This window comes from Triturus cristatus, chromosome 3_2 (genome assembly GCF_964204655.1).
Source record: "Triturus cristatus chromosome 3_2, aTriCri1.1, whole genome shotgun sequence".
NCBI classification, from domain to species: Eukaryota; Metazoa; Chordata; class Amphibia; order Caudata; family Salamandridae; genus Triturus; species Triturus cristatus.
In genome coordinates this window covers 509,914,810-509,939,159 of record NC_140584.1, presented here as the reverse complement: position 1 = coordinate 509,939,159, position 24,350 = coordinate 509,914,810, and the positions used below count along the sequence as shown (strand labels likewise).

Below are 24,350 nucleotides of genomic sequence, written 5' to 3'. Positions count from 1 at the left end.
TATATGGTTTGCGTGGCCCCTGGGCCCAACAGTATTTTTCCTGTGTAACTTAACGTATGCTACTTAAGAAATTGTTGTGCTTAGACCTCTGAACTCAAAGAGTGCTGAGGGTATATGTTAGAATAAATACATTCTAATTTTATATATATCTGGTGTGGTGTCCTTTCATTTGGTATTCAAGGGATCATAATGGTATAACAGCTGGCTTCACATGCCATACAGAGTTTAGCCTAAGACTGCTCTTGTCCATGCTACCACTAGGATAGCTGGTCTATACGGTTGACTTTACAACCAATAACCATAAGGGTTGTTTGGACTGTTACAAGGTGTACATTAGAACTAGTGCCATCATATATCAGGCCAACTTCTCACATCGATAGACCAAAATAAGTCAAAAAAGTTAGCCAAAAAATGACTAGGGGTAAGTTCTTCCTGGATCGGCGCTTACTGGCGCGGAAAAAAGAAGAACTGACGTCAGCGCGTGAGGGCGGCGTCTGAGTACTCCGACGACGTCATTCCGGCGCACGACGCCAACGACGGACGCGGAGCCGCAGACGACGCCTAGCGACGCGCAAGGGGTATTGCTACAAAAATCTTTCCGGATCCAGCCTGACGCCTGGGGATATTCTAAGGTGAGGAATCTAACTAACGTGTTTCTTTCAGATATATCTATCTTTTCCCAATTGGAAATTAGATTTATAAAATGTAATAAAGTAATCCCAAAGTTAACCTATGTGAGAAATAGGCCTTGCAGTGTGAAAAACAAATGTAAGAGTTTTTCACTACATCGGCATGTAAAACTTAAAAGCATATGTCCAGCCTTTTAAATACAATGCACACTGCTCTGAGAGCTGTCCAGGGCCTACATTAGGGGTGACATATTTGGATTAAAAAGGAAGGTTTGGGCCTGGCAAGAAGGTTAATTTGCTAGGTCTAAATGGCAATTTAAAACTGCACACACAGACTCTGTAATGGCAGGCCTGAGACATGTTTAAAGGGCTACTTGAGTGGGTGGCACAGCGAGTGCTGCAGGCCCACTAATATTTAATTTACAGGTCCTGGGCACATGTGGTGCACTTTACCAGGGACTTCGAAGTACATTAAATATGGCCATTGTGGATATGTTAGGAGCTGTAAACTGCCCAGAATTCGAAGACCAGCAAAAACATGAAGTCAGTAAAATAGGTCAGAAGGCAAAACAAGAAGTAAGGGGAAACCAAACCATGGATGCCAGGTCTAACAGAGGGCCTCATTAAAAGGCAAAAGAGATTCCGCCGAATGGGACACAGTGTGTAAAACCTCTGTTAAGATATTGACCTAGGTTTCAGTGGATGGAAGCTGAATATCCAACATTTCTGCCATCTTCTTAATGACCAGAGGTGACCAACAGGGTAGGAAATCCAGTTGGGGAGTATGGCTCCCATTCAGGTGTTGTGTCCCGGCTTCTATCATCCTTAAGACTAGAGAAGTCGGAGTCTAACATTACCAAATGCTCTGCCTGGTTGCCTGTGAAGGAATCCTCATTGGGGTTGGGGCTCCAAAAAAGTATCCTTCTTCCTCTGTGAGGCGCTGAGCTTCGATTCAAGAATGGTGTGGAGGAAAATCAATTGAAGGAAATGATCTGGCATTAGGGGTTGAGGTGCAGGAGAGACTGGAGGCGCTGGTGGTGTGGACTATGGAGCCAGTGGAGTCAAGGGCAGCGCCAGAGAGGTAATTTGGTTTAGTGTCGAAGGTGAAGAGCCTAGCTGGATCGTGATAGGAGGTGGCATCGGGTGTGGGGCCGAGCCTGTAGCAGGAGTCAAAGTCATGGTTGGGTTGGAGTCAAAGTGACAGGTGGCAATGGGAAAAATAGAATGAAAGCTCTAGAGTGCAGCATGTGAATAGCTCAGAAGGCGTATCCTACTGGACCCATGGGGCTGGTTGGGGCTGCAAGGGAGTGGGAGCATGATGCATCTGAAAATGTCTTACATTGCATTCAGGGTCAGGAAACTCTGGGTAGGGCTGACTGGCAGCAGCTCTGGGATGGGAGGTGGGTACAAAGGATCCACAGGTGCCGGATTTTCCCTGGGTTCTTTTGCCAGTTGTGGCTCCCAAGAGGATGCTTGTGACGTGTGGGAGGAGTTTATGGGACTTGCTCTTAGTAAACAGACGCTGAGTTGTGACGACTTTCCTTTTCTTTGTCTTTCTATGACTTCGACGAAGGTGCGACTACAGTTTTCTTGATACTGGTCTGGACCTCCTCTTAGGTCACTGTTCATCCCCTTGCCCGGGCCATGACCATCTTGGCTTCCCATTGCTTGACCGTTTTGGGGTGCATAGGCAGGCAGGAAACGCAGGCACTGACAATGTGGTAAGATCACAGGCAGATATCAGGCATGGTTGTGATGGACATTTGCCCAGTCCCTGTAAGGTTTAAACCCTGAAAGCTTGAGGGACACATAATGGACCTGCACTTGAATTTATTTTTAAAAAGGGCGACAAAAGCCAATTAATCTCCTCAAGAGAAATGATGGATGTGTGCACAGAAAGAAGTGAACAGATGTCAGTGCATCAACTGATGTGTTTTATGGAGCCAGTCACGTCTTGAGGGCACCTCTATGGGCAAGTGGCTGTGGGGGCGGCAACCCCTACCAGTGTCGAGAGCTACTGAAAAGTTTCTGGATTCAATCTGATACATGTGATAGTCAAAATGCGAGGAATCTGCAGGTAAAAGTATCCATCAGAAATTCAGAACTTATACCATCTCCTATTAACTGTATGGCTGGGCAGGATAGCTTAGTTTATCTTTATTTATTTGGAATCACAGCTCATGAATGGCATCAAGAAATACAGGAGATTGGACTGTGTGAGCTGTTGATTTTCTTGGAGGTTTATCTAGTTAGTGATGAGGACGCTGACAGCATAAAAAGAGCTTTGTTCAAGACCAAAATGCCTGCCTTTATTTTGTCTTATTTTGTAGTATTACAATCCCACTGACAAAGGAAAAGTAGGGTTTTAAAGTCTTTCATGTCTTACTTGTGCCAAAAATTGAGAAAACTGAAGGAGCAATAGAGGTACCCAGCTGGAGACGGTTATTGTAATTCAAACGTTTTTTCTGAATGCAAAGTTCTTTACACCTTTTCCAGGGGAAAAAAAAAAAAGATCGGAAGCTGGGAGTCAGATGAAGAAGGGAAGGAAAGCCAGTCGAGGCTGTTGATGGGAGGGGAATGCTTGCTTCAATGCTCTTGATGCATTATCCTCTGTAATGGTTAGGGCATACTGATTAGCTCAAAGTGGACTGCACACGTGCAGAAAAAATCTGCTTTTCTTTCAGATAAAAGTGTTGTTACTGCTAAAGAACAAGTTACTTACCTTCGGTAATGATATATCTGTAAGGAACATTAGCAGTGATAGATTCCTTACCTTAGAATTACCCCCAGGTGTCAGACTCGATATGGAAAGTTTTCTTCAGCCGTACCCCTGCGTGTCGGAAGGTGGCGTTGTGCGGCTCCGCGTCCGTCGTCGGCGTCGTGGTCGCCGAGATGATGTCGCAGCAGCTACTTAGATGCCACCCTCGTCAGTTCTGTACACAACTTTCCACGCCAGGTACGCAGAGCCGTGTAAGATACTGACCACTGGGCCCTGAAAAGGATAACCTTAACCCTAGAAATCAGTTCGCAGAACGGGGAGGATTGGTGGGGATGCAAGGAATCTATCACTACTAATGTTTCTTACAGATATATAGTTACCGAAGGTAAGTAACTTGTTCATATGAAAGAAACACGTAGTGATAGATTCCGTACCTTAGAATAGATACCCCAGCAATACCACCCCTGGTGGTGGGTCTGCAAACCAAGATCACACCAGGAAGTCCCGGAGAACAGAACTGCCAAAGAAGCTGTCTCTCCGGACTTGGCTGTCCAGGCAAAAATGCTTAGTAAAAGTGTGCAGCGAGGCCCACGAAGCAGCCTGACTGATGTCTTGCAGGGGGACACCACATCCCAATACTGTAGTGGCTGCCGTTGCCCGGGTGGAATGGGCGAGCAGCCCCACTGGAGGCTCCTTTTTAGCCAAAGAATAACAGGCTTTGATACACATGACGACCCATCGGGAAATGGTCGGCTTGAGTAAGGCCAGACCTTTCTTGGCGCCTACGTAGCCAACAAAGAGCTGGTCATCCACCCAGAACTGTTGTGTGCGGTTCATGTAGAATGAGAGCGCACGTTTTGGGTCCAGACGGTGGAGCCTCTCTTCCTCGCTGGAAGGAGGCGGAAAGAAGGTGGGCAAAGTGATGGTTTGCCCGATGTGAAAAGCAGTGACAACTTTTGGCAGAAAGGATAGACAGGTTCAGAGCACAACCTTGTCCGGATGGACAGATAGAAAAGGAGGTTTTCAAGAAAGAGCCTGGAGCTCACTCACTCTCCTAGCGGAGGTGATGGCAACCAGGAAAGCAGTCTTCAAGGTTAAGAGACGTAGAGGACAGTTGAGCAGAGGCTCAAAGGGAGCGCACATCAAATATGTAAGAACCAGGTTCAAGTCCCAGTATGGTATCACAAAAGGAATAGGAGGGAAAAGGAGAGTAATGCTTTTGAAAAATCTATTTACAACAGGGGACTTGAAGAGAGAGGGCTGATCAGGGAGCCTGAGAAAGGACGAAACAGCAGAAAAGTAGCCCTTGATAGTGCCCAGAGCCGAGCCCTGCTGAGCCAAAGAGAGAAGAATCAAAAGGACTTCTGAAAGAGGGGCAGAAAGGGGATCCACAGCCTTTGCTGTGCACCATGCCACAAGTTTGTTCCACCTGCAGGAGTATATCAACTTAGTTGAGGGCCGCCAGAATAACATTGTAAACTTCTGGAGGCAAGTCAAAAGGAATCAACTGCCGCTCAATCTCCACGCAAGAAGGTGGAGACTGGACAGGTTCTGGGTGAGTACCGTCCCCTGCTGCTGCAACAGAAGATCCAACTGAAGAGGCAGTCAGATCGGGGGATCGATTGTCATACTGAGTAGCTCAGGATACCATACTCTTCGAGCCCAGTCCAGAGCCACAAGAATGACTTGGGCCCGGTCACGCCTGATCTTCTTCAGCACTGGGTAGACGTGGTATAGGCGGAAAGGCGCACAACAGACCGCAACTCCACTCGCGACGAAGAGCATCGCCTAGCGAGTGCCGCCTTGGAAATTCCAACGCGCAGAACTGCTGACATTGCGCGTTCTCTTCGGTGGCGAATAGATCTAACCAAGTCTCTCCCCATTGTTGAAAGAAACCTTGCGCCACGTCCGAGTGAAGACGCCATTCGTGATCTATCATGCACCTGCGGCTGAGTTTGTCCGCCCTGGCGTTCAGTGAACCTACAAGGTATTGAACCACCAGGGAAATGCCCTGATGTTCTAGCCATGTCCAGAGGCGCAGAGCCTCCTGACATAGGGTCCACAACCCTACCCCGCCCTGTTTGTTGCAGTACCACATGGCGGTGGTGTTATCCGTGAACACCTGCACTACTCTTCCCCGGACAGAGGGAAGGAATGCCTTCAGTGCAAGTCGGATCGCCCGAAGCTCCAGCAGGTTGATAAGGAGCCGGGACTCTGCCGGAGACCAGAGGCCTCTAATCTCAGCCTCTCCCATGTGACCGCCCCATACGTCACCACTGTGTGCTCCGGTTGGGGAAGGGAGAGAGATCTGCCATTGACCCAATTCCGGTTTGTGAGCCACCACTGCAACTGTCTTGCAGTGCCCTCCGAGATCTGGACGGACTCGGACAGGTTCCCCTGGTGCTGCACCCACTGGAACTTCAGGTCCCACTGCAGAGCCTGTATATGCCATCTGGCATGATCGACCAGCTGGATGCAGGAGGCCATGAGGCCCAGCAGCCTCAGGGTCAGCCTGACTGAAACCCAGGATAGAGGCCGAAAAATCAGAATCAGAGCCTGAATATCCTGGGCTTGCTGTTCGGGAGGATAGACCCGAAAGAGCGTTGTATCCAGAACCGCACCGATGTAGAGGAGCTTCTGAGAGGGAATCAGGTGCGACTTCGGCACATTGCTGGAGAACCCCAGCAAATGCAGGAGGTCGGCCGTAGTCTGAAGGTGGGAGATGACTGCCTGGGGCGATCCCGCCTTTAACAGCCAGTCGTCGAGAAAGGGGGAAGACTGGAACCCCTGATCTGCGCAGATGAGCTGCGATCACCGCCATTACTTTTGTGAACACCCGAGGGGTGCTGGCAAGGTCATAGGGAAGCACGGTAAACTGAAAGTGCTTGTGGCCTACCGGAAACCGCATGTAACGCCGGTGGGCCGGCAGGACGGGAATATGGAAATATGCGTCCTGAAAATCCAACGCTACAATCCAGTCTCCAGGGTCAAGGGCAAACAAGACCTGAGCCAGAGTTAACATCTTGAACTTCTCCTTCCAGAGGAAGCGATTGACATTCCAGAGGTCTAAGATAGGACACAGGCCCTTGTCCTTCTTGGGCACCAGAAAGTAGTGGGAATAACAACTACGACCTACTTCTGGCGCAGGAACGCGCTTGATGGCCCCCTTGGCCAAGAGGGCCAGAAATTCCTGTTGAAGAAGTGCCAAGTGATCCCCCGACATGCGGTGGTACTGGGGTGGCATGGCTGGAGGGCTAGTCTCGAAGGGGAGGGAGTAGCCCCTTCAGACTATTTGTCAGGTGGGGAGGTGATGGCGAATCCTGCCACCCACTGGTGTTTGATGGGCGTGAAAAACCGGACTAGGAAGGTTTGGAGGCAGTGGTGGCCATGGTAGAGGTGGAGTGACCCACCCGCTGGCCCTCTGCCCTGCCTCTGCGGGTCCCACATCCGCGACCGCGCTGAGACTGTTGCTGCTGCGGCCTGAGGCTCTTAAGCGAACGTGTTGGGGTGCCCCTTCCGTGGCCACAAAAGGAGCGAAAAGTAGAAGGCAGGGGAGCGCGAGTGGCCGAAAGGCCCAAGGATTTGGCCGTAGCCCGCGAGTCCTTAAAATGCTCCAACGCATTATCTGCCTTGTTGTCAAAAAGGCGAATGCCATCAAAGGGCATGTCCATCAGTGTTTTCTGGACATCCACCGAGAAGCCAGTAGTCCTCAGCCAGGCGTGGCGGCGGAGCGCCACTGTTGTGGAAATCGCTCTGCCCATCGAGTCTGCGGTGTCAAGGCCACATCGTATTGTGAACTTTGCCACATCTCTACCTTCAGCATTAGCTTTGAAGAACACTGTCCGGGCCTCCTCCGGACACTGAGGCCGCACCTGCGCCACCGTATCCCACACAGAGTGGGAATAACGGCCCAAGGGGCATGCGGTATTCACAGACCGCAGCTCTGAACTGGCGGAAGAAAAAATCTTCTTCCCAAACTGTTCCAGTCTTTTGGATTCCCTATCCGGAGCTGCGGTAGGCAAGATGCTTTGGGACGTAGAGACTTGGACAACCAAGGGGTGGGGTGTTGGGAGAGAAAGAGGGGGTCGCCCGGGGCCGGACGATGGCGTCGGGCCACGTTCCTATCCACCGGAGCCCCTGTGTTGGGCCTGGACCAGGTGCCCAAAAGAACATCCGAAAGTGCATCATTAAAGGGCAGCAGTGGCTCCGCAGAGGTAGCCGCCAGCTGAAGCACTTCTGTCAGGAGGTTAGTCCAGAAGGCCACTGTAGGGAGTTCAAGGTGGAGAGCCTCGACCGCCCTACGCAACGCCACTGAATAACTCACACCCTCCTCCGTAGCCGCGGTAGGAGGAGTTAGCATGCCAAGGTCAGGAGAGGTGTCAAGACCGCTGGCATTCCCCAAATCCTCAACTCAGTCCGGGTCAAACTCACACTGCTGTGAGAGGGTCCTCAGACCCCTCCCAGTCCTCCCCTTCCTCCAAAGGCTATGGAACAGGCCGAAAATACGGAGGCTGGTGGACATAGGGGTAGAAAGGCCCCATCGGCGTCGGAGTCAAGCGACGCTGTTCTGGCCCCGTGTCCACTTCAGGGCTGAAACCGGGAACGCCGACATCCGGGGGCACGAGCAACGTTGGGAGTGGAGTGGTGGGGTTGACGTCGGTGGAGTTGTCACAAGGTCAACCGGCGTCGACCGGGATCCAGGCCTGGATCCTTGGGGGCCCTGCGGCGCCGGGGCCGAAGCCGTCAGTGATGCTAGAGCCGCCGACAGTAAAGGGCGAGGACCCCCAGTCGGGACTGCGGGGCCCAAGGGCGCACCGGCGGGGCCCAATGGCCCAAAGATGCAGGCCATGGCTGCCAGAAATTCCTGCAGCTGGGCCGGAGTCGTCGACGGACCCGAGAAAGGCGGGTAGGCTGACGGCGACACTGTAGGCTATGCCGGAGCCGCAAGGGAGGCACCACCCCCAGCTGCGTCGTGCGACGGGCAGTCGGTGATCGATGACGCTTCTTCGCCTTGTTGTGATGCTTAGTCTTACATGACCCGAGTGCAAAGACTACGATCCAGACAGGACCAGGACCTTGAGCGGCGCTAAGCCGACTGCCGGACTTCAAGCAGCTTTCGGGACCGCTCCTGCAAAGACTTTGGCGCCATGGCCCGGCAGTCGGGGCACAACTTGGGGTCGTGGTCGCGCCCCAGGCAGTAGAGAGACACGCGGTGCGGATCCGTCACCAACATCATACGATGACAGTCCCCGCAAGACTTGAAGCCAGGCATCCCTACAGCACCAGGAGCCGATTGACTAGAAAGGAGACAAAAAGGCCTAAAAAAACTCAGTCAAAGTGTGACTGGGGGTATAGCTCTCTACGGATCTGCGCTTGGTGGTGCGCGAGGGCGGCAGCTAAGTAGCTGCCGCAACGTCATCTCGGCGACCACGACGCCGACGACGGACGCAGAGCCACACAACGCCACCTTTCGTCGCGCAGTAGAACTGCTAACGAAAACTTTCCGGATCCAGTCTGACACCTGGGGGTAATTCTAAGGTAAGGAATCTATCACTATGTGTTTCTTTCAGATATGTAATTCAAATCACACATAAAAAATGTCTTTTAAAGGGGGAGGGTCAGAGTTCGGTAAACTTGGAAATGAGACTAACAGGTAAACCTAAGCCTCAAGGGCACTTCTTAGAGATGTGAATTATCAGAAAACATTGGTCAGGGTTTTAGTACAGCCACATGAAAGACAATTGTTTTGTTCTGTAAAGTAGATGCCTCTAATTCAATCACAAGGAACTATTTTCAACGGCTTGAGGAAAGAAAAGTAGCTCAAAAGAAATCATATTTTAATCTTAGTGGTGCACGACTTAAACAAGTTGATGTTCTTGTTAGTTGAGACTACGATTAGATCCTTATTTTAATAATGGAAGTCACTTCGAAGAGCAAACTTATGCTGTAAAAGTCATTTAATCTCCGATCTGTCCCATCTTGCTACCCCATTTCTCTACTCGGCCCCCAGTCAGGCTACAAATGTTAAGGATCTGCTAATCACTTTCAATGCTAGGAAAAGAGTTAAACTCTATGCCATTGCAAATTACATAGGAAAAAAAACTGAAGAATTTTTGGCATTCTCTTCAGTGCATAGTTTTTCAAATACATGCCTGTACATATTCAAGAACAGTGTTAAGTATTAACCTTATTGTCATCTGAAAATGAAGAGAGAGATTCATTCAGTCGAACGCTCTCAAACTCCTGATTGGTAGCATAGACTCGAAAGACCTTAAACTGCGAGGATGATACTCCAACAAAGGGTTCCATTTGTTGTTTGAAGGCGGCCAGGGTAATTCTTTTGTCAACATGTACGATCAATGCTGAAAGACAAAAAAAAAACAAATACAAACAAATAATAGTGTGAGTATATCTTTATCATCGCTTTTCCCATAAATGTATCAAACACGAACACAGCAACAGATGCTGGGCATTTTGTTTACAATGAAATAAGTGCTCTAGGTTCTCAATTACGTAGCATCTACGACCACCTAAAATAGTAGGAAGTAGAACTCAGAGGTCGGTTTTCATAAGGTTAACAGTAAACATTTGGAGAGAAATCAGTACCGGGAAAAAATGGTTAGCCAGAGTAAAATTGTGTCAGTCAGGTTACTCTCTGGATCTAAGCTGGCAAACTGAATACTATAGTCGCTACAAGAAATTACAACCACTGTATTAATCTGTCGACAAAGTTAGCCAAGCACAATTCATTACGGCATGACTCTTGGTTTGCAAAGCATTCAGGTCCAGTGATTCTGGTGTTTAGCCACGTTGGCCTAGGAAAACACTGGGAAGGTTTAAATAGGATCTCTCAAAGAAAATGTTACACACAATGACATCACACTGAACGGATCAGAAAATGGAGCATTTTTTTTTTTTGAATGTTTCAACAATGCAAGAAAACACATACAGAGTCAACACATATGTAACTTACAGGCCTTGGTACAACAACATTCTTCATCCCTTGGTGATAATTAAACCATGTTGCTAGGACTCGCATCATGTACAGTGCAGCTGGTAATCATAATTAGTCTACCTGGTATGTTTGTAAGTATTGAACTAAATACTGCCAGTAGTCTCTAGGCCTAGAACCCAGTGGTAGTTCTTCCTCATATGTTTGCAAGGTCTCTTTGCAATACGTCAGGTCTTGAATCCATTGCTTAACCCTAGGAGCCCTCCTACTACCCCAGCATGATGATATTCTCCGCTTAGCTAGAAGCAAGGTAACCATACAGAACTTTCGCTTATTTGCCCTTATTTCAGGCAGCAGGCCCAGCAGACATGTGCGTATAGGCATGCAAGTTTGACGCCCACCATTGTCCCCACCATCTGTATCACTCTTGCCCAGTACCCAGCCACTGCATCGCAATACCATGCCAAATGCATGAAAACTGCATCTTCCACATTACAGCGACAGCACCTGGAGTCAGCCCGCAGACCATATTTATAGAGCCTCACGGGAGTGTAGTAGGACTGGTGTAGATATTTATAGTGTAGCATACGCAAATTTCCATTCGGTGTCAACATACCGGTAAGAGAGCAAGTAATGGCCCATTCCTCCATTGTCAGTGGATCCTCTAGGACACCACTCCATGCACCCATCGCTTTACATGTATTGTCCGCTATGTCTTCCTGTAGTGAGGCATATAGTCTGGATACCAGTTGCCTAGCAGTGGGGGTCGTGATCAGTAACTGTAAAGTAGCAAGCTGTGACGGTTCCTCAGGGTGTGTCGGATACAGCGCCTTCAGTGCTCCCTGTAGCCGGTGGTACGTGAACTGGAATAGCAACGTTTGATTACTTATGAATGATAGCTCTGCAAGTGGTTTAAAGGACCCCTGTTTGTATAAATCTCCCATGGTGTCAAAGCCTACCTGTCTGAGCAGTCCCATACCCACTTCCTCCTGGGTGACAGATAGCTCAGGGTGGTTGTGTATTGGCAGCACCGGTGCATACAGTGGCAACTTACGCGCCTTTCTACCCATAGTAAGCCAAGCCCTATTTGTCGTGTCAATAGTATTTATATCGTGGTTGTGCAGCGGGGGCCTCTGGTGGGTTAGAATAGACCTTAGTGGGGTCGGGTATGCGTCTCCCTCTTCAATCGCCGCATGTGTAAGATATGGGATCGGTTGATACCAAACATGTGCATATTGCGCTTGGGCACAGAGATAATAAAGTAAAAAGTCCGGAACCCTAAACCCTCCCCGCGAGTAAGGCAGTGTAAGAGCACGCAGTTCGATCCGGGCTTGTTTACCCGCCCAGATCAGGCGAAGGACCATAGATGAGATCCTGCGAAAAACTGCTGGTGGAGACTGGATTGGGATATTATTAAATAGATACAATAATTTAGGTAGGATAACCATCTTTGCTATGGCAATTCGGTCTGCCAAGGATAATGGCAATTGAATCCATCGCCCTATCTTTTCTTCTAATGCCCCAATCGCTCTGCCGTAATTCGTACGGATTACAAGTTCGGGGTCACGATGATACCAGATACCCAAATATTTTACAGGTTCCGATTGCCACTCTAATGGGTATTCCAAATCGCATGGGCTAGTGGTGTCTGTTAGCGGTATTTTCAGGGATTTAGACCAGTTTATTTTGAGGCCCGATTGATGCCCAAATTTGATATATTCCCTTAATAAAGGATTCAGGTGGTTCTCCGGGTCACGCACATATAACATCATGTCGTCTGCATATAACGAAATATGTAAAGGTCTTTGCGGGAATTGAAGCGCCGAGTAGTGGTGGTGTTGTATAATTTTACAAGCCAAGGGCTCTAACGCTATCGCATATAACAAGGGCGATAGCGGGCATCCCTGCCTTGTCCCCCTCGAGATATGTATAGGGTCAGATATGTATTTGTTAACCCTCATACGCGCTGTCGGTGTCGTGTATAGTAACTGTATCCCCTGAAGGAAAATAGGAGGAAAGCCCATTCGCTGTAGGATTGTTTGCAGATAAGGCCATTCTATAGAATCAAATGCTTTGGCGGCATCTAGTAGCACAGCAGCTGCTTTAGTGTTGGGAGTTAGGTAATGTGACAAAGCAAATAGTGTCCTTGTGTTATGTGCTGTAGATCTGGACGGAATAAACCCGGATTGGTCTGGTAATATCAGATTTGTCATTAGTGGTTGTAATCGAGTTGCAATGAGCTTGGCCAGTATCTTGGTGTCTACATTAATTAAGGACAGCAGCCTATATGAATCGCAGTATTCAAGATCTTTGTTTGGTTTCAGTAGGGTGATAATCATAGCCTCTTGTAATGTCGGAGGCAGTCTTTGCTTTTCGTGGGCATCTCCATACATCTCAACCAGGTGAGGCGCCAACTGCTCTCCAAATGTCTTATAAAATTCACACGTGAACCCATCAGGACCCGGTGCTTTCCAGTTTGGTAGTGATTTAATGACTTCTATAACCTCTTACTCTGTAATAGGCATAGACAAGTATTCTCTTTGAGCATCCGACAGCCATGCTATGGCGAGATCAGCTAGATAGCTCATTATCTCGTCAGGCGACGCTGTGGATTGCGATGCATATAGTGCTTCAAATGTGCACATGAATTCTTTTAGTATACTGCACGTATCGTACCGCAATTCCCCTGTAGCATCCCTGATCGCTTGGACCGTCTGAGGTACCCGGCCGGAGCATATTTTAGCTGCCAGGCCGCTGCCTGGCCTACCACTCTCCCCGTATGTTCTCGCTTCCTGGCGCCTACCAATGTACTGGAGTTCATTCTCTGCATAAGTTTGGTATTCAGACAGTATTATTCTAATGTCTCCCAGCAATTTTGTGTCATGTGTGCGTTCATAGTCATTTTCCAGGGCACGTATCTTACTTTCTCGGATAGTTAGCTGCTGTCTGATATCTTTGAGGATGCCCGCGTTGGTACTTATGCAAATACCCCGAATAGTGGCCTTAAACGCTTCCCACAGCAAGCCAGGGTCATCTGTAGATGGTGCATTGAGGTCAAAGTACTCCTTAAAGGTTCGGCTTATAGTATCTGTATAGGCAGTATCCAACAGAGCTTTGGCATTAAACCTCCAGCTATATGGAGGTGGCGTATAATACGGCAGAACCAAGGACAAGAACACCGGGTTATGGTCTGATAGTGTTCAGGGGAGATGTTTTATGGACTCCGTCCACAGCAGTATCTCCTCCGACCCTAACCAATAGTCAATTCGCGACCAACTGCCATGTGCAGCTGATACATGTGTGGCCTCCATACTTGTGGGATGTCGTGTTCTCCAGATATCCTTAAGGCGCTTATCAATCATAATATCACGCACTTTGCACATGGCCCTTTTATGAGGTTCAGTCGATGTGCCTGACGTGTCTAGTGAGTCATGCATTGCAATATTCAAATCACCCCCCCACACTACCAGAATGTCTGGTAGGTCACTGAGTGTGCGCCACACTTTGTGATAAAATTCAGGGTCATCAATATTTGGACCGTATGTATTGTATAGCAATTTTGTGTCCCCGTATCGTTCCTGTGATTAAAACCGAACGTCCAGCCTCGTCTGCTATGGTAGCGTCTATATTAATTTGCAATCCCTTTTTAACCATTATGAGCACCCCTCTAGAGTACGATGAGTATGACGAGCAGCGTATAGTCTCCGCCCATCTGCGCCCTAGCTGTACCCCAGATGTAGGTGTGAGGTGTGTTTCCTGCAGGAGAGCTACATCAATCTGGTGTCTGTCTAGACACGCAAACACCTGCCTTATTTTTTTAGGGTTATTCAGACCTCTAATATACCAGGATAATGGGTTTAATTGTTTTGATCGTGACGTCACATCATCCATCAACAGCTAGTTACCATTTTGGAGTTAAATAGCTTGCAATCTGTGCTATAGCACATTGACAATATCGGCACCATGGTTCCATAGAACTGCATGCGAAATTGGGATCTAGCAATGTTTCTCAAGTACTCAAGCCTGCATAACATTCCCCAACTCCCATCCCCCCCCACCACCCACTTTAGCATCCCAACCATGCCAAAGACATACCCCATAAGAAATTCGTAACATATCTCAACTGAAGTTGGGGAGCGCCCACATAAGGGGCCACCGAGAGCACACAACTCCATCCATCGTAATGGATGTGGTCAGACATGGTTGTTTGTTACAGACTCCCTCCTAACTCGCAACCTCCAGTTTATCTAAGTATCCTGCCTCTGACCCAACATAACTGTGCACAATACCATACAATGCCACGACCCTCCCGTCTGCACATGTTTCAAATAGTCCGCAACAGCAGGCAGGACAGCCCGATTATATAGTTCTAACACTCTATCCCCAACAGAATCCAGATACTCAGTATAGTTCCAATTATATGGTAGTGTCTGTCAGTCTAATAATGTGGCCCTTGGAGCAGTTCGCCATTGTCTCCGATGTGCTGTGATGCTGTGGCCACTAATCCGCCCTCGACATCAACACCAGTTCGCGATGACATGTGTTCATGATCATTCGCACCGCACGTCCGCAGCTAGTCCTGGTCTTTCTCTTGCTCCAACTGCCGCAGTTCTTTTCGCCTTACGCTGAGTTTAAGGAATTCTTGCGCCGCTTTCGGTGTCGGTAGGATGGTCGCACGGCCCTCATACATTACCCTTAAGCATGCTGGATAAAGCATGGCGTATTCAATTTTTAAATCACGCAGTTTCTGTTTTGCTGGATTAAATTCTTTTCTCGCCAGTTGAACTGACATGGTGAAATCCGGGTAGAATTCCAGGGCATTTCCCTTGTAAGTGATCTGCCGTTTCTCACGAGCTAGTCTTAAGATGGTATCGCAGTCTCTATAATTAAGGACACGGGCAATTATTGGTCTCTGCGCTGCACCAGGCTTTGGCCTCGAAACAAGGGACTTGTGCGCACGTTCGATCACAAACATGGAAGAGAGATCTTCTGTATCAAATACGTTGCGAAGTAGTTCCTCAATATAAGTTTCCATACGACCTGTGTTCGTGGATTCCGGAACACCCGCGATTCGTACGTTGTTGCGTCTGGATCTCGCTTGTAAATCCTCCTCCTTGTTTTTTTATAACTTCCAGCAGCCTCTCCATTTCCGCGCACCTCCGCGTCGTTTCATGCGACTCATCCTCCAACGCCGAGATACGAGTCTCTGCTTCCACAAGGCGCTCTCCGTGCTTGTCCATCTTGGCTGCCATGACGTCGACTCTCGATGTAAGCGCGTCCAGCTTGCCATTGATATCCTGCAAACTGCGCTGTATGGCCCGCAGGATACCCTCCATGCCAGTAGATACCTCGGAGTCGGATTGAAGGTCAGTGTCTGGCGGCGCCGTCGCACCCTTAGTGTGTTTTTTTTGCATCAAAGGAGAGTTTGGGTTGCATCTTGTCCGCCTTCCCCATGTTCGCACTTTGAGAAGCCCACGTATAGGAGATATACTGAGTTAGCGGTGTAGTCCAACGTAAATATCACGACACACAGCTCCCTCCTCCGACCACGACGATCAATCCAGCGCGCAGCGACCCTCATCCAACAAGGATCCGACTTGGCCTCAGACACTGTGCGAGTGACCAGCAAGGGGGGTAATGTGCAATACGCTGTAATATTCACCCTCTTCGCTCAAGTATGGGAACATATCTTTGCTGCGGCCCAACCGCGGGACAAGCGAGTGGACATTCCGCCACCGATCCCCCAGAATCACCACGTGGCGGGGGGAATCCGAGCCGTGCCCCCAACGCTCCCACTACTCAGGTCACAGAGCTCAGAAAATCCTCCAGGCTATTGCACAATGTGTCCCGCCAATTCTTCCAAGCTGCACGTCAGCGTGTGAGGGAGGAAGGAAGGAAGGCGGGGGGGGATATAGAAGGCGCCCCACGCAGCCTTCACCCCAGTGCGCGTGTTGTCCGCGGGGGCAGCGCTTACCGCTTACAGTACGGGCGGCCGAATCACGCTTCCAGCCATGATCCGATCGCAGTCCACCGGTCTCATCACCAGACCGTTCTTTCGCATTAGCGGTGTCCTGCACGTAGCGTTCACACCGCCGGCAAGACTACCAGTCGGTGTAAGTGGAGATATATGTATAATTGTCCCCTGGACACAGCTCAGACAGGGCGCTTGAGCGCTTCGCTGTTTCCCATGGCCGTTTTCCGTTACCTCTGCTCTTCAGACCGTTGGGCCTCACAGGGCACCGCCATCTTGTTCTCATCCGTCCGCCGCTCAGCCAAGGTTAATTCTTCCAATTTGTCTGTGTTAGTGGTTCAGAAAGCGCATCTCGCCACCATCATCGCATGGCCTGAATGTTCCGATTGCGGATTTCGTTGGTTGCGGGGAGTTTCGAGCCCGCTGCAGATAGTTATTCCCGCATTTGTGGCCTGACCGGCGGAGCCGTCTCAAAGGGCGGCCATGTCGCAGTGCGCCCTCTAGCTTTAATTAAATGACAGAGGTTAACTCAAATTAAGTCAGTCGACTGTGGAATACTTACTGTAAATGTTTATTTTTGCACAAGTCTGAAGCATATTCACTATGACTATCACTTTTTGAATCAATTCAGATATGTACCAATATTTTCAATGTATTTGGACCAAAAACAGTGGTTTGTTAATTCATGTAAATGTTTAAATAATCTTAAAATAGCGAATATTTTCAAAGTGATATTTGTTGTTAGCCATGGCGATTGCTTGATTTGCACTGTACGATTACCAACCTCTGCAACTGAATATGGTCCATTGGTAGGTTCAGTCGAGTACAGTTTTAGTTATTGTGCAAGATGTCTAATTCACCTAACATTACCGGAAATACATGGTTTCCCTGCTGATACAGTATGTTGCACACTGCAGTAACAATGCCCCAGAGTTCATTCATGGCTATGGGGCATCTTTGCTATCATGCTGTGGAGCGGAAGTTAAACATCTGCCCCTTCCCTAACGTTCTGACTTTTGTGCCTCTGTATCTAGAAGTCGGTTTAGCCAACACCCTTTCTCCTTAGGCTTAAAAGGCAAAAGGGGGTAACTGTTCAGCTCCCCAGCTCATGCCTCAATTAAATTTGATAAAAATGAGCACGTAATTTGCATAGTATCACAACTCGCCTGGCCAAAGACGTTTCAAAACATTTCAAAGCCACAGATGTCTCCAACATCTGCATAATCCACACCGTTCTATGGGAAATCCATCAGGAATCCTTTAGAGGTGTCACAGAATTTCCGACTCAGGATTGGTTTCTTTCTGCAAACTCTCACGGGTGAAAAAGCGGAGAAAGATGACTCCAAGAAGGAAAAAAAAATAACACCCCAAGGTTCAATTATGACATGCTGCTGGGGACATTATGTACATTTAATAGAGGTGACAGTGCTCTGTAAATTCAAAAAGACTTCGGGAGAGCGTGCTGCGGCGCAAGATGGCTGCCACCTGAGGAGCTCCGCAACACCGAGCTGCGCTCGGCTACAAAGGGACCTCTTCGGGACAACACTGCTTCCCCTAGACATCGGATTTCGGCGTCGGAGCATATAGGGGCAGTTATGGCGAAAATTCAGCTCATGGCACGGTTTGAGTAACTGTTTATTTGAGCCACCTTACTTCTCCCAGTAGTGGCCGCCATTTTAAAGGCTTTTCTTCCTGCGCTGCAAGTCTCTCTCACGCGATGCCGTTCAGCACACAGCCCCCCCCTAAACCTCATTTTCGTTTCAAACAACGTAATTGCCATATTTATGGAGCATAGGAGGGTTATTCACTGCTTTTTTTTTTTAGTCTGTGCCTCACACAACGCTTTGAAAATCAGAAGCTAGCAAACTACTTTCAGTTTCCCTCACATGGATGTTCTTCCAATGTTTTTCACTTATTAATTCTCCAGCGTCTATTTTTTGTCAACATTGTTTGTTTTTTTTTTTAACATATTTTGCTGGGTCCTTGCGACTCCCCCATGTTTCCCTCAGTGAATATACTCTCTGCAATTCATTCTCTTCACACTAGAGTTATTTTGACAATTTCCTCTTTCCTCTGACGTTTGCTTGCTATTTATACTATCTCAGCCTTTCAGTGGTCATGGATCATTCACACAAAGCTCAGGGGTCCTCGACAGGGGGGCGCAAGGATTCAAACCCTGGAGTTGTTAAACGCATTAAGAAAGACCCACCCTCTCCCTCCAAATCCCCGCTTCCCCTTGCGCTGGAGGATATAATGGAGGAATTGCGCCCTATTAGGCCATTTATGTCTGATACTGCTGCTACCCTTCAACGGATTGAAGATAAATGGTCGGGTCTAGATTCCAGGCTTTCAGACGTCGAGCAGAAGGTGAGTGATGCTCAAGACGTTATAGCCTGAGTTGAAAGTCTCACCAAAGAAGTAACTCAACTTAAAAAAAACACGGAGGATTTGGAAAATCATAATAGGCACAATAATTTGCGTATTTATGGTATTCCTGAATGTTCTGAAGGCTCGGACATGATTGCTTTCCTTAAAACCCAAGTCCTTCCAAAATCCACAGACTTCAACATTCAAAGAGCTCATAGGCTGGGTCCTCAGAGTGCATCTTCCCCTTCAAAACCAAGGGGTATAATGGCATACTTCCTATTGTATTCAGACCTTATGACAATTCTTAACGCCGCAAAACAACATAAGCAGTTGCTATGGTCTGGCCACAGAATCTTCTTCAGTCAAGATGTCTCCAAGTCAACAGCTAATCGACAAAAGGAGTTCCTTGATCTTCGGCCCGCCTTGCGATCCATGATTGCGCGATATGGATTAATTCATCCCTGCTTCTTTAAAGTCACTTATAAAGACAGAACTCTGAGTTGACGATCCAGCTGACCTTCGAAAGTTTATTCACTCCCACAAACTAGAACTTATGGAACTGAGTAAACCATGACTGTTTTGTTAATGTTTTCTCTGATGTGTTTTGCTTAAGATCAGGCCCGTTTGTTATTAATGTTTAACACTATCTCATGGGCTGTTTTTTTTTTTTTTTTCTTTCTCCTTCCTATGTTCCTCAGGTCTACGCTTTCCAGCGTGGTTGTTGATGTTCTCCACCCCCGTTGCCATCGTGTATGTGTCGTATACTTTACCCGGTACGTTTTTCCCTGAAGTTTGGTAAGCTCCCTTTATATTGTCTCACTCTATCTTCTTTGTATTTATATATCTCCTACTCTTATGTTTTCCTTCCTATACTTTTATTTAGTCCCATTCGATGATCTCTTCCTTCTCGGTCTCCTTTTGTGTGGTAGCCTTGCTCTTCACCGCCCTCCCCTTCCCCCCCCCCCCCACTCGCTTCAATGTCTTTTTCTTCAAACGGTTTCATGGCTAAAGCCTGCAGGCTTTTTGTCATCCTCTTCTTGATATCCACTTGGGAGGAGTCCTGTCCTCCTCTTCCTGTTCTTGTATCTCTGTCTTCTCTTTCTCTCCCTGTCCTCCTTTGCATTTTTGAGTTCTCGTACATCATTCCTCTCTTTAGACTCTTGTCTATTTATTTCCTGTTTACAATTTGTGCTCTTCTCTCTCTTATTTTGTTTCTTTTCATCTAAAGTTCCTAATTTTCTCCTTCTCCGTTCTTTTTCTCTTTGTTTCATGACCTTTTGGCCTCCTTGCAGTTCCTTCTGTGAACATCCTTTTGATTTCCTGCTCATTCCTTCTATTTACCCCCTGTTCTTTATGTCATCCTCACCCAATGCTCTTTTCCAATCTAAATTGCTCCTCAATTATCTAACCTTCTGCTCCTCCTATTCATGAAAGGTCTCCGTATTGTTACTTGGAACGTTAAAGGCTTGCGCAATCCTGTTAAGAAACAATGGGTACTATCCCACCTTGCTAGATTGAATTGTCATGTAGTGATGCTGCAAGAATCACATCTCAAGTTACAAGACATATCATCGTTACGTAAACAGTGGGTGACATTTTTTGCTCCCCAGCTGTTAATAATAAGAATGGTGTGATAATTTTATTTCACAAATCTCTGAATGTTCTTTTACATAATGAGTTTGTAGATACAAATGGTAGATGGTTATATTTAGATGTTAAAGTTAATAATCACCAACTCTCTTTTTGTAATTTTTATGGTCCAAATGGTATTGATCTATCTTTCTGGAACGATTTCTCAACTTTCCTTTCCTCACACTCCGCTGAACATTTGATTTTGGGTGGGGACTGTAATCAACTTATGGACCCTTTTCTCAATAGGAAGTGCCAAACCAGATACATCCCAAATAAGATGTCGAAAGCATTCCTTAAAGCCATTACCACAAGAGGATTGATAAGATACTTGGCGCACCTCTCACCCGGATGTTGAATTGGCTTTCTTCTCACCTGTCCATAAATCCCACTCACGGATTGACTACATCTTCCTCACACAACCCGCTTTACAATTTATGAACAAAGTTGAAACTGGTTCTATCCTTATTTCGGACCATGCCCCTGTCATTCTAGATATGGACTACCCTTCCCCCCTCTCCTACTTCTAGACGGTGGCGCTTTAACAACTCCCTTCTTTTAGATACACAATTTTCTGAACAGTTTACCCTATTTGCTCAAGAGTTTTTTTCTTCATAACCTTTCCTCCGTCTCTCACTTCCATTCTCTTTGGGATGCCTTCAAAGCATCTTCTAGGGGTTTTATTATTGATTTTGTATCTCTGAGAAAAAAGAAAGCCCTTTTACACTCAATGTACTTTACCACTAACTGTCCTGATATACTTCCCCTTCTTATTAACCCCTTCGCCGCGGCACAAATTCTGCCGCGGCGCTGGGGGGGTTTGGGGTCAGCGCGGCGCCGCCATGCTCATGATGGAACCACGCCGTCATGAGTCACGGGCGAGCTGTGCTCATGACGGCGTGGTTCCGTCATGACTCCGCCCACTTGCATTGATCGCCCGCACAGTCGGGGAATCAGTGCCGCGTGGGCGGAGCGGCCGCCAACGGCCGCAGCATGACGGAACCACTCCGTCATGAGCACACGGCGCCCGTGGCTCATGACGGAGTGGTTCCGTCATGAGCAGGGAACGGGTTAAAGCTAAAATGCAATATAACAAGTTATCTTGGGATTCGGCTTGCAACGTCCGTCTGAAATTTAATTAAAAAATGTATGGTGGTCGTAACAAAGCAGGGAGATCTTTAGCAAATTACCTTAAAATTAAGAAACAAAAATCTAAAATTATTGCTATTAAAGATGAATCAGGCACTCCTGAAACACACCCTTCTCCAGATCTCATTGATTCCTTTAAGAAAATCCCTAAATCCTCTGATAGTTCCCTTGACCTTTCATCTCTTGATGCTCCAATTTCCGAAAAGGAACTTATAGAGGCCATCGCTCTGCTACCTAAAGGTTAAACACCGGGGTCGGATTGTTTTACAGTTCGATTTTCTCTCCACTTCAAATCACTTTTGGTCCCTCATCTTCTGTCGCTGATCAATTCCTTTCTTTTAGCTGGTGAGTCACAGGTTCCTTCACGAAAGCAATGCTTTGATTAATACCCAAGAAAGATAAAGATCCTTCTCTGTGCAAGAATTATAGACATATTTCCTTAATAAACACTGATTGCAAAATATATGCAAAACTCCTTGCCCTTCGTCTCAACACGGTTATCCCCAACTTAGTTAATATAAATCAATCTGGTTTTGTCAAAGGTCGGTCAATCACGGATAATTCACGCACCTTTCTGAACATCATACATTTAGCTTCAAAATCCTACATTTAGCTTCAAAATCCACTTCTCCAGTAGCGGCCATTACCTTAGATGCCGAAAAAGCATTTGATAGGATTAATTGGGACTTTATTTTCGGCGCTCTGAAATGGCATGGCTTTAGTCCCCCTATCAATAAACTTATACAACTCTTATATTCGGCACCAACTAAGTCTGTCTGGGTTAATGGCTGTCAATCCCGATATTTCCCTCTCCTCAGAGGAACCAGACAGGGTTATCCTCTTTCTCCCCTCCTATTCATACTCGCACTTGAACCTTTCCTAGAGACTATTAGACGTTCCACTCAGTATACAGGGTTTCAATTTCAGAACCTGGATATTATATTTACTGCATATGCGGACGACATCTTATTATTTATGTCTTACCCTTCGGTTTCCTTACCGGCCTTCTTTTCTCTATTACAAGATTACTCTACAGTTTCCGGTTACAAATTGAACATTGATAAATCTGAAATTCTACCTTTAAATAAATTCTGTCTACCCATCATGTTTTCTGATTCTGGTTTTGCATGGAAATCTTCACATATTAAGTGCCTTGGTGTTCTATACTCTAACAATATCAAAGATCTTGTTAAACTTAATCACACTGATATCCTTAAGAAACTCTCTACCCTCACTGATGGCTGGTCCCCTCTTTTCCTTTCTTGGTGGGGTAGATTAGCTACGATTAAGATGATGCTTCTTCCAATCATTAACTTCTACCTCTCCATGCTCCCTAGCTCTCTTCCCAATACTTTCTTTCGTACTATCAATAGTTCACTGATTAAGTTCCTTTGGAATAAACTGAGACCCAGAATTTCATTGGCTCGTCTCCAACATTCTAAAGGGTTGGGTGGGGTTAATTTCCCCAATCTCAGACGATACCATTCAGCTTTCACCTTGAAACAAGTTTGGACTTTGTTATCCGACTCCAATACTCCGTCATGTACTGCATGGACTGCCCTAGAACAAGCCCAATACTCTCCTTTTTCTCTCTCCTCCGCGATCCATGTTACCCTGCCTCCGAAGCGTATGTCCTTTCCTACTCTTACTCACTCCAAAGCTCTTGTGGTTTATTTACGTGGCATGCATCTTTCCTCGGCTGATCGCTCCCTAAGCATACCTATTTGGTATAATAAAAATTTCAAGATCAATAATCGTGCCTTATTTTGGAAGGAATGGATTGATAAGGGTATTATTACCGCCCAGCAATTGTTGACTGATGGCTCTTTCATGTCATTCTCTGAACTTCAAACTATGTATGGTATTTCCCCTCACTACGCTTCCCATTATAATTTGTTTAGGGATGCCCTCACTCGCTTCTACTTCCCAGACTGTCCTACTGCTACATCTGATCACCCCCCTCCTTCTTCCGTTTCTATTAAATTTTCCACTCAATTTAGAGCTGCCACGATCTATAAGTTACTATCGCATTCCCTGTTGCTAGAACCAAATGCGCCGTGGAACTATTATGGGAACAAGACTTAGGCTTCGATCTCTCCCTTCACGCATGGGATCTTCTCTGGTCCAAGATACATACTACGTCACGCTCAGCTAGTACCACATAGACCCTATACTACTTCTATAATAGACTATTCTTTACCCCTAATGACCTTTATCGATTTAAATTACTGGACTCTCCTAAATGTTGGTCTTGTTCTCACAAGAATAGGGGATTTTCTTCATATGTTTTTCACTGTCCCTTAGTTCAAGCCTTTTGGTCTCGTATTTGGTTGAAGTTCAATGATATTTTATCCTCTAATGTTCCGTTTCACATTACACGTTTTCTTGGGACACTCCTCCCCTGCATGGGTCAATCATAGCACTGTAGGTAATTTCATTAACTTATTTTTAGCTGTTTCGCTGCAGGTCATCACCACTAATTGGAAAGATACTTCAAAAATCTCTTATCAAGCCTGGTGGAATTTACTGTGTCACCATCATAGAATGGACAGAGCTTATGCTACCTCTACATCTTTGGTGATTAAGAGAGACTTACTATGGTTGCCATTAACTAATTTTCTTTCTAAAATGTCAAAATGACTTTACCTGTTGCAAATTACATTGTTGCTTTTTGTGTAGTTAATATTACTTTCTAAATGCTTACATTGCATCTTTTTTTCAGGACTCTTCTTTTTCTTCTTTTCTTTCTTCTCCCCCTTCTCTCTTCTCTCCTCTTTTTTCTTTCTCTCTCTTTTTCTTCATCTTAAAATCTTTAAAATGCAATTAATCTAGGTACAGTTTATTTATTATTGGATATTGCTTGTCATTGCTTTTCATTACATGTTCTACCTTATCAAATATCCTGTTGATACATGACTTTGTAATGATGTTTTA

At 46.7% G+C, this 24,350-nt stretch overlaps 1 protein-coding gene across 4 annotated transcripts in view; it reads right to left on the bottom strand.

Annotated features, from left to right (window-relative positions):
- The window catches only part of USP47 (ubiquitin specific peptidase 47), a 1,403,064-nt gene that overhangs the window by 335,799 nt on the left and 1,042,915 nt on the right, over positions 1-24,350 (bottom strand). For all 4 annotated transcript variants that reach the window (XM_085648190.1, XM_085648191.1, XM_085648188.1 and 1 more), the window contains one exon: positions 9,535-9,710. In XM_085648190.1, coding sequence (XP_085504316.1) covers positions 9,535-9,710 — 176 coding nt within the window. The remainder of the gene's footprint in view (positions 1-9,534; positions 9,711-24,350) is intronic.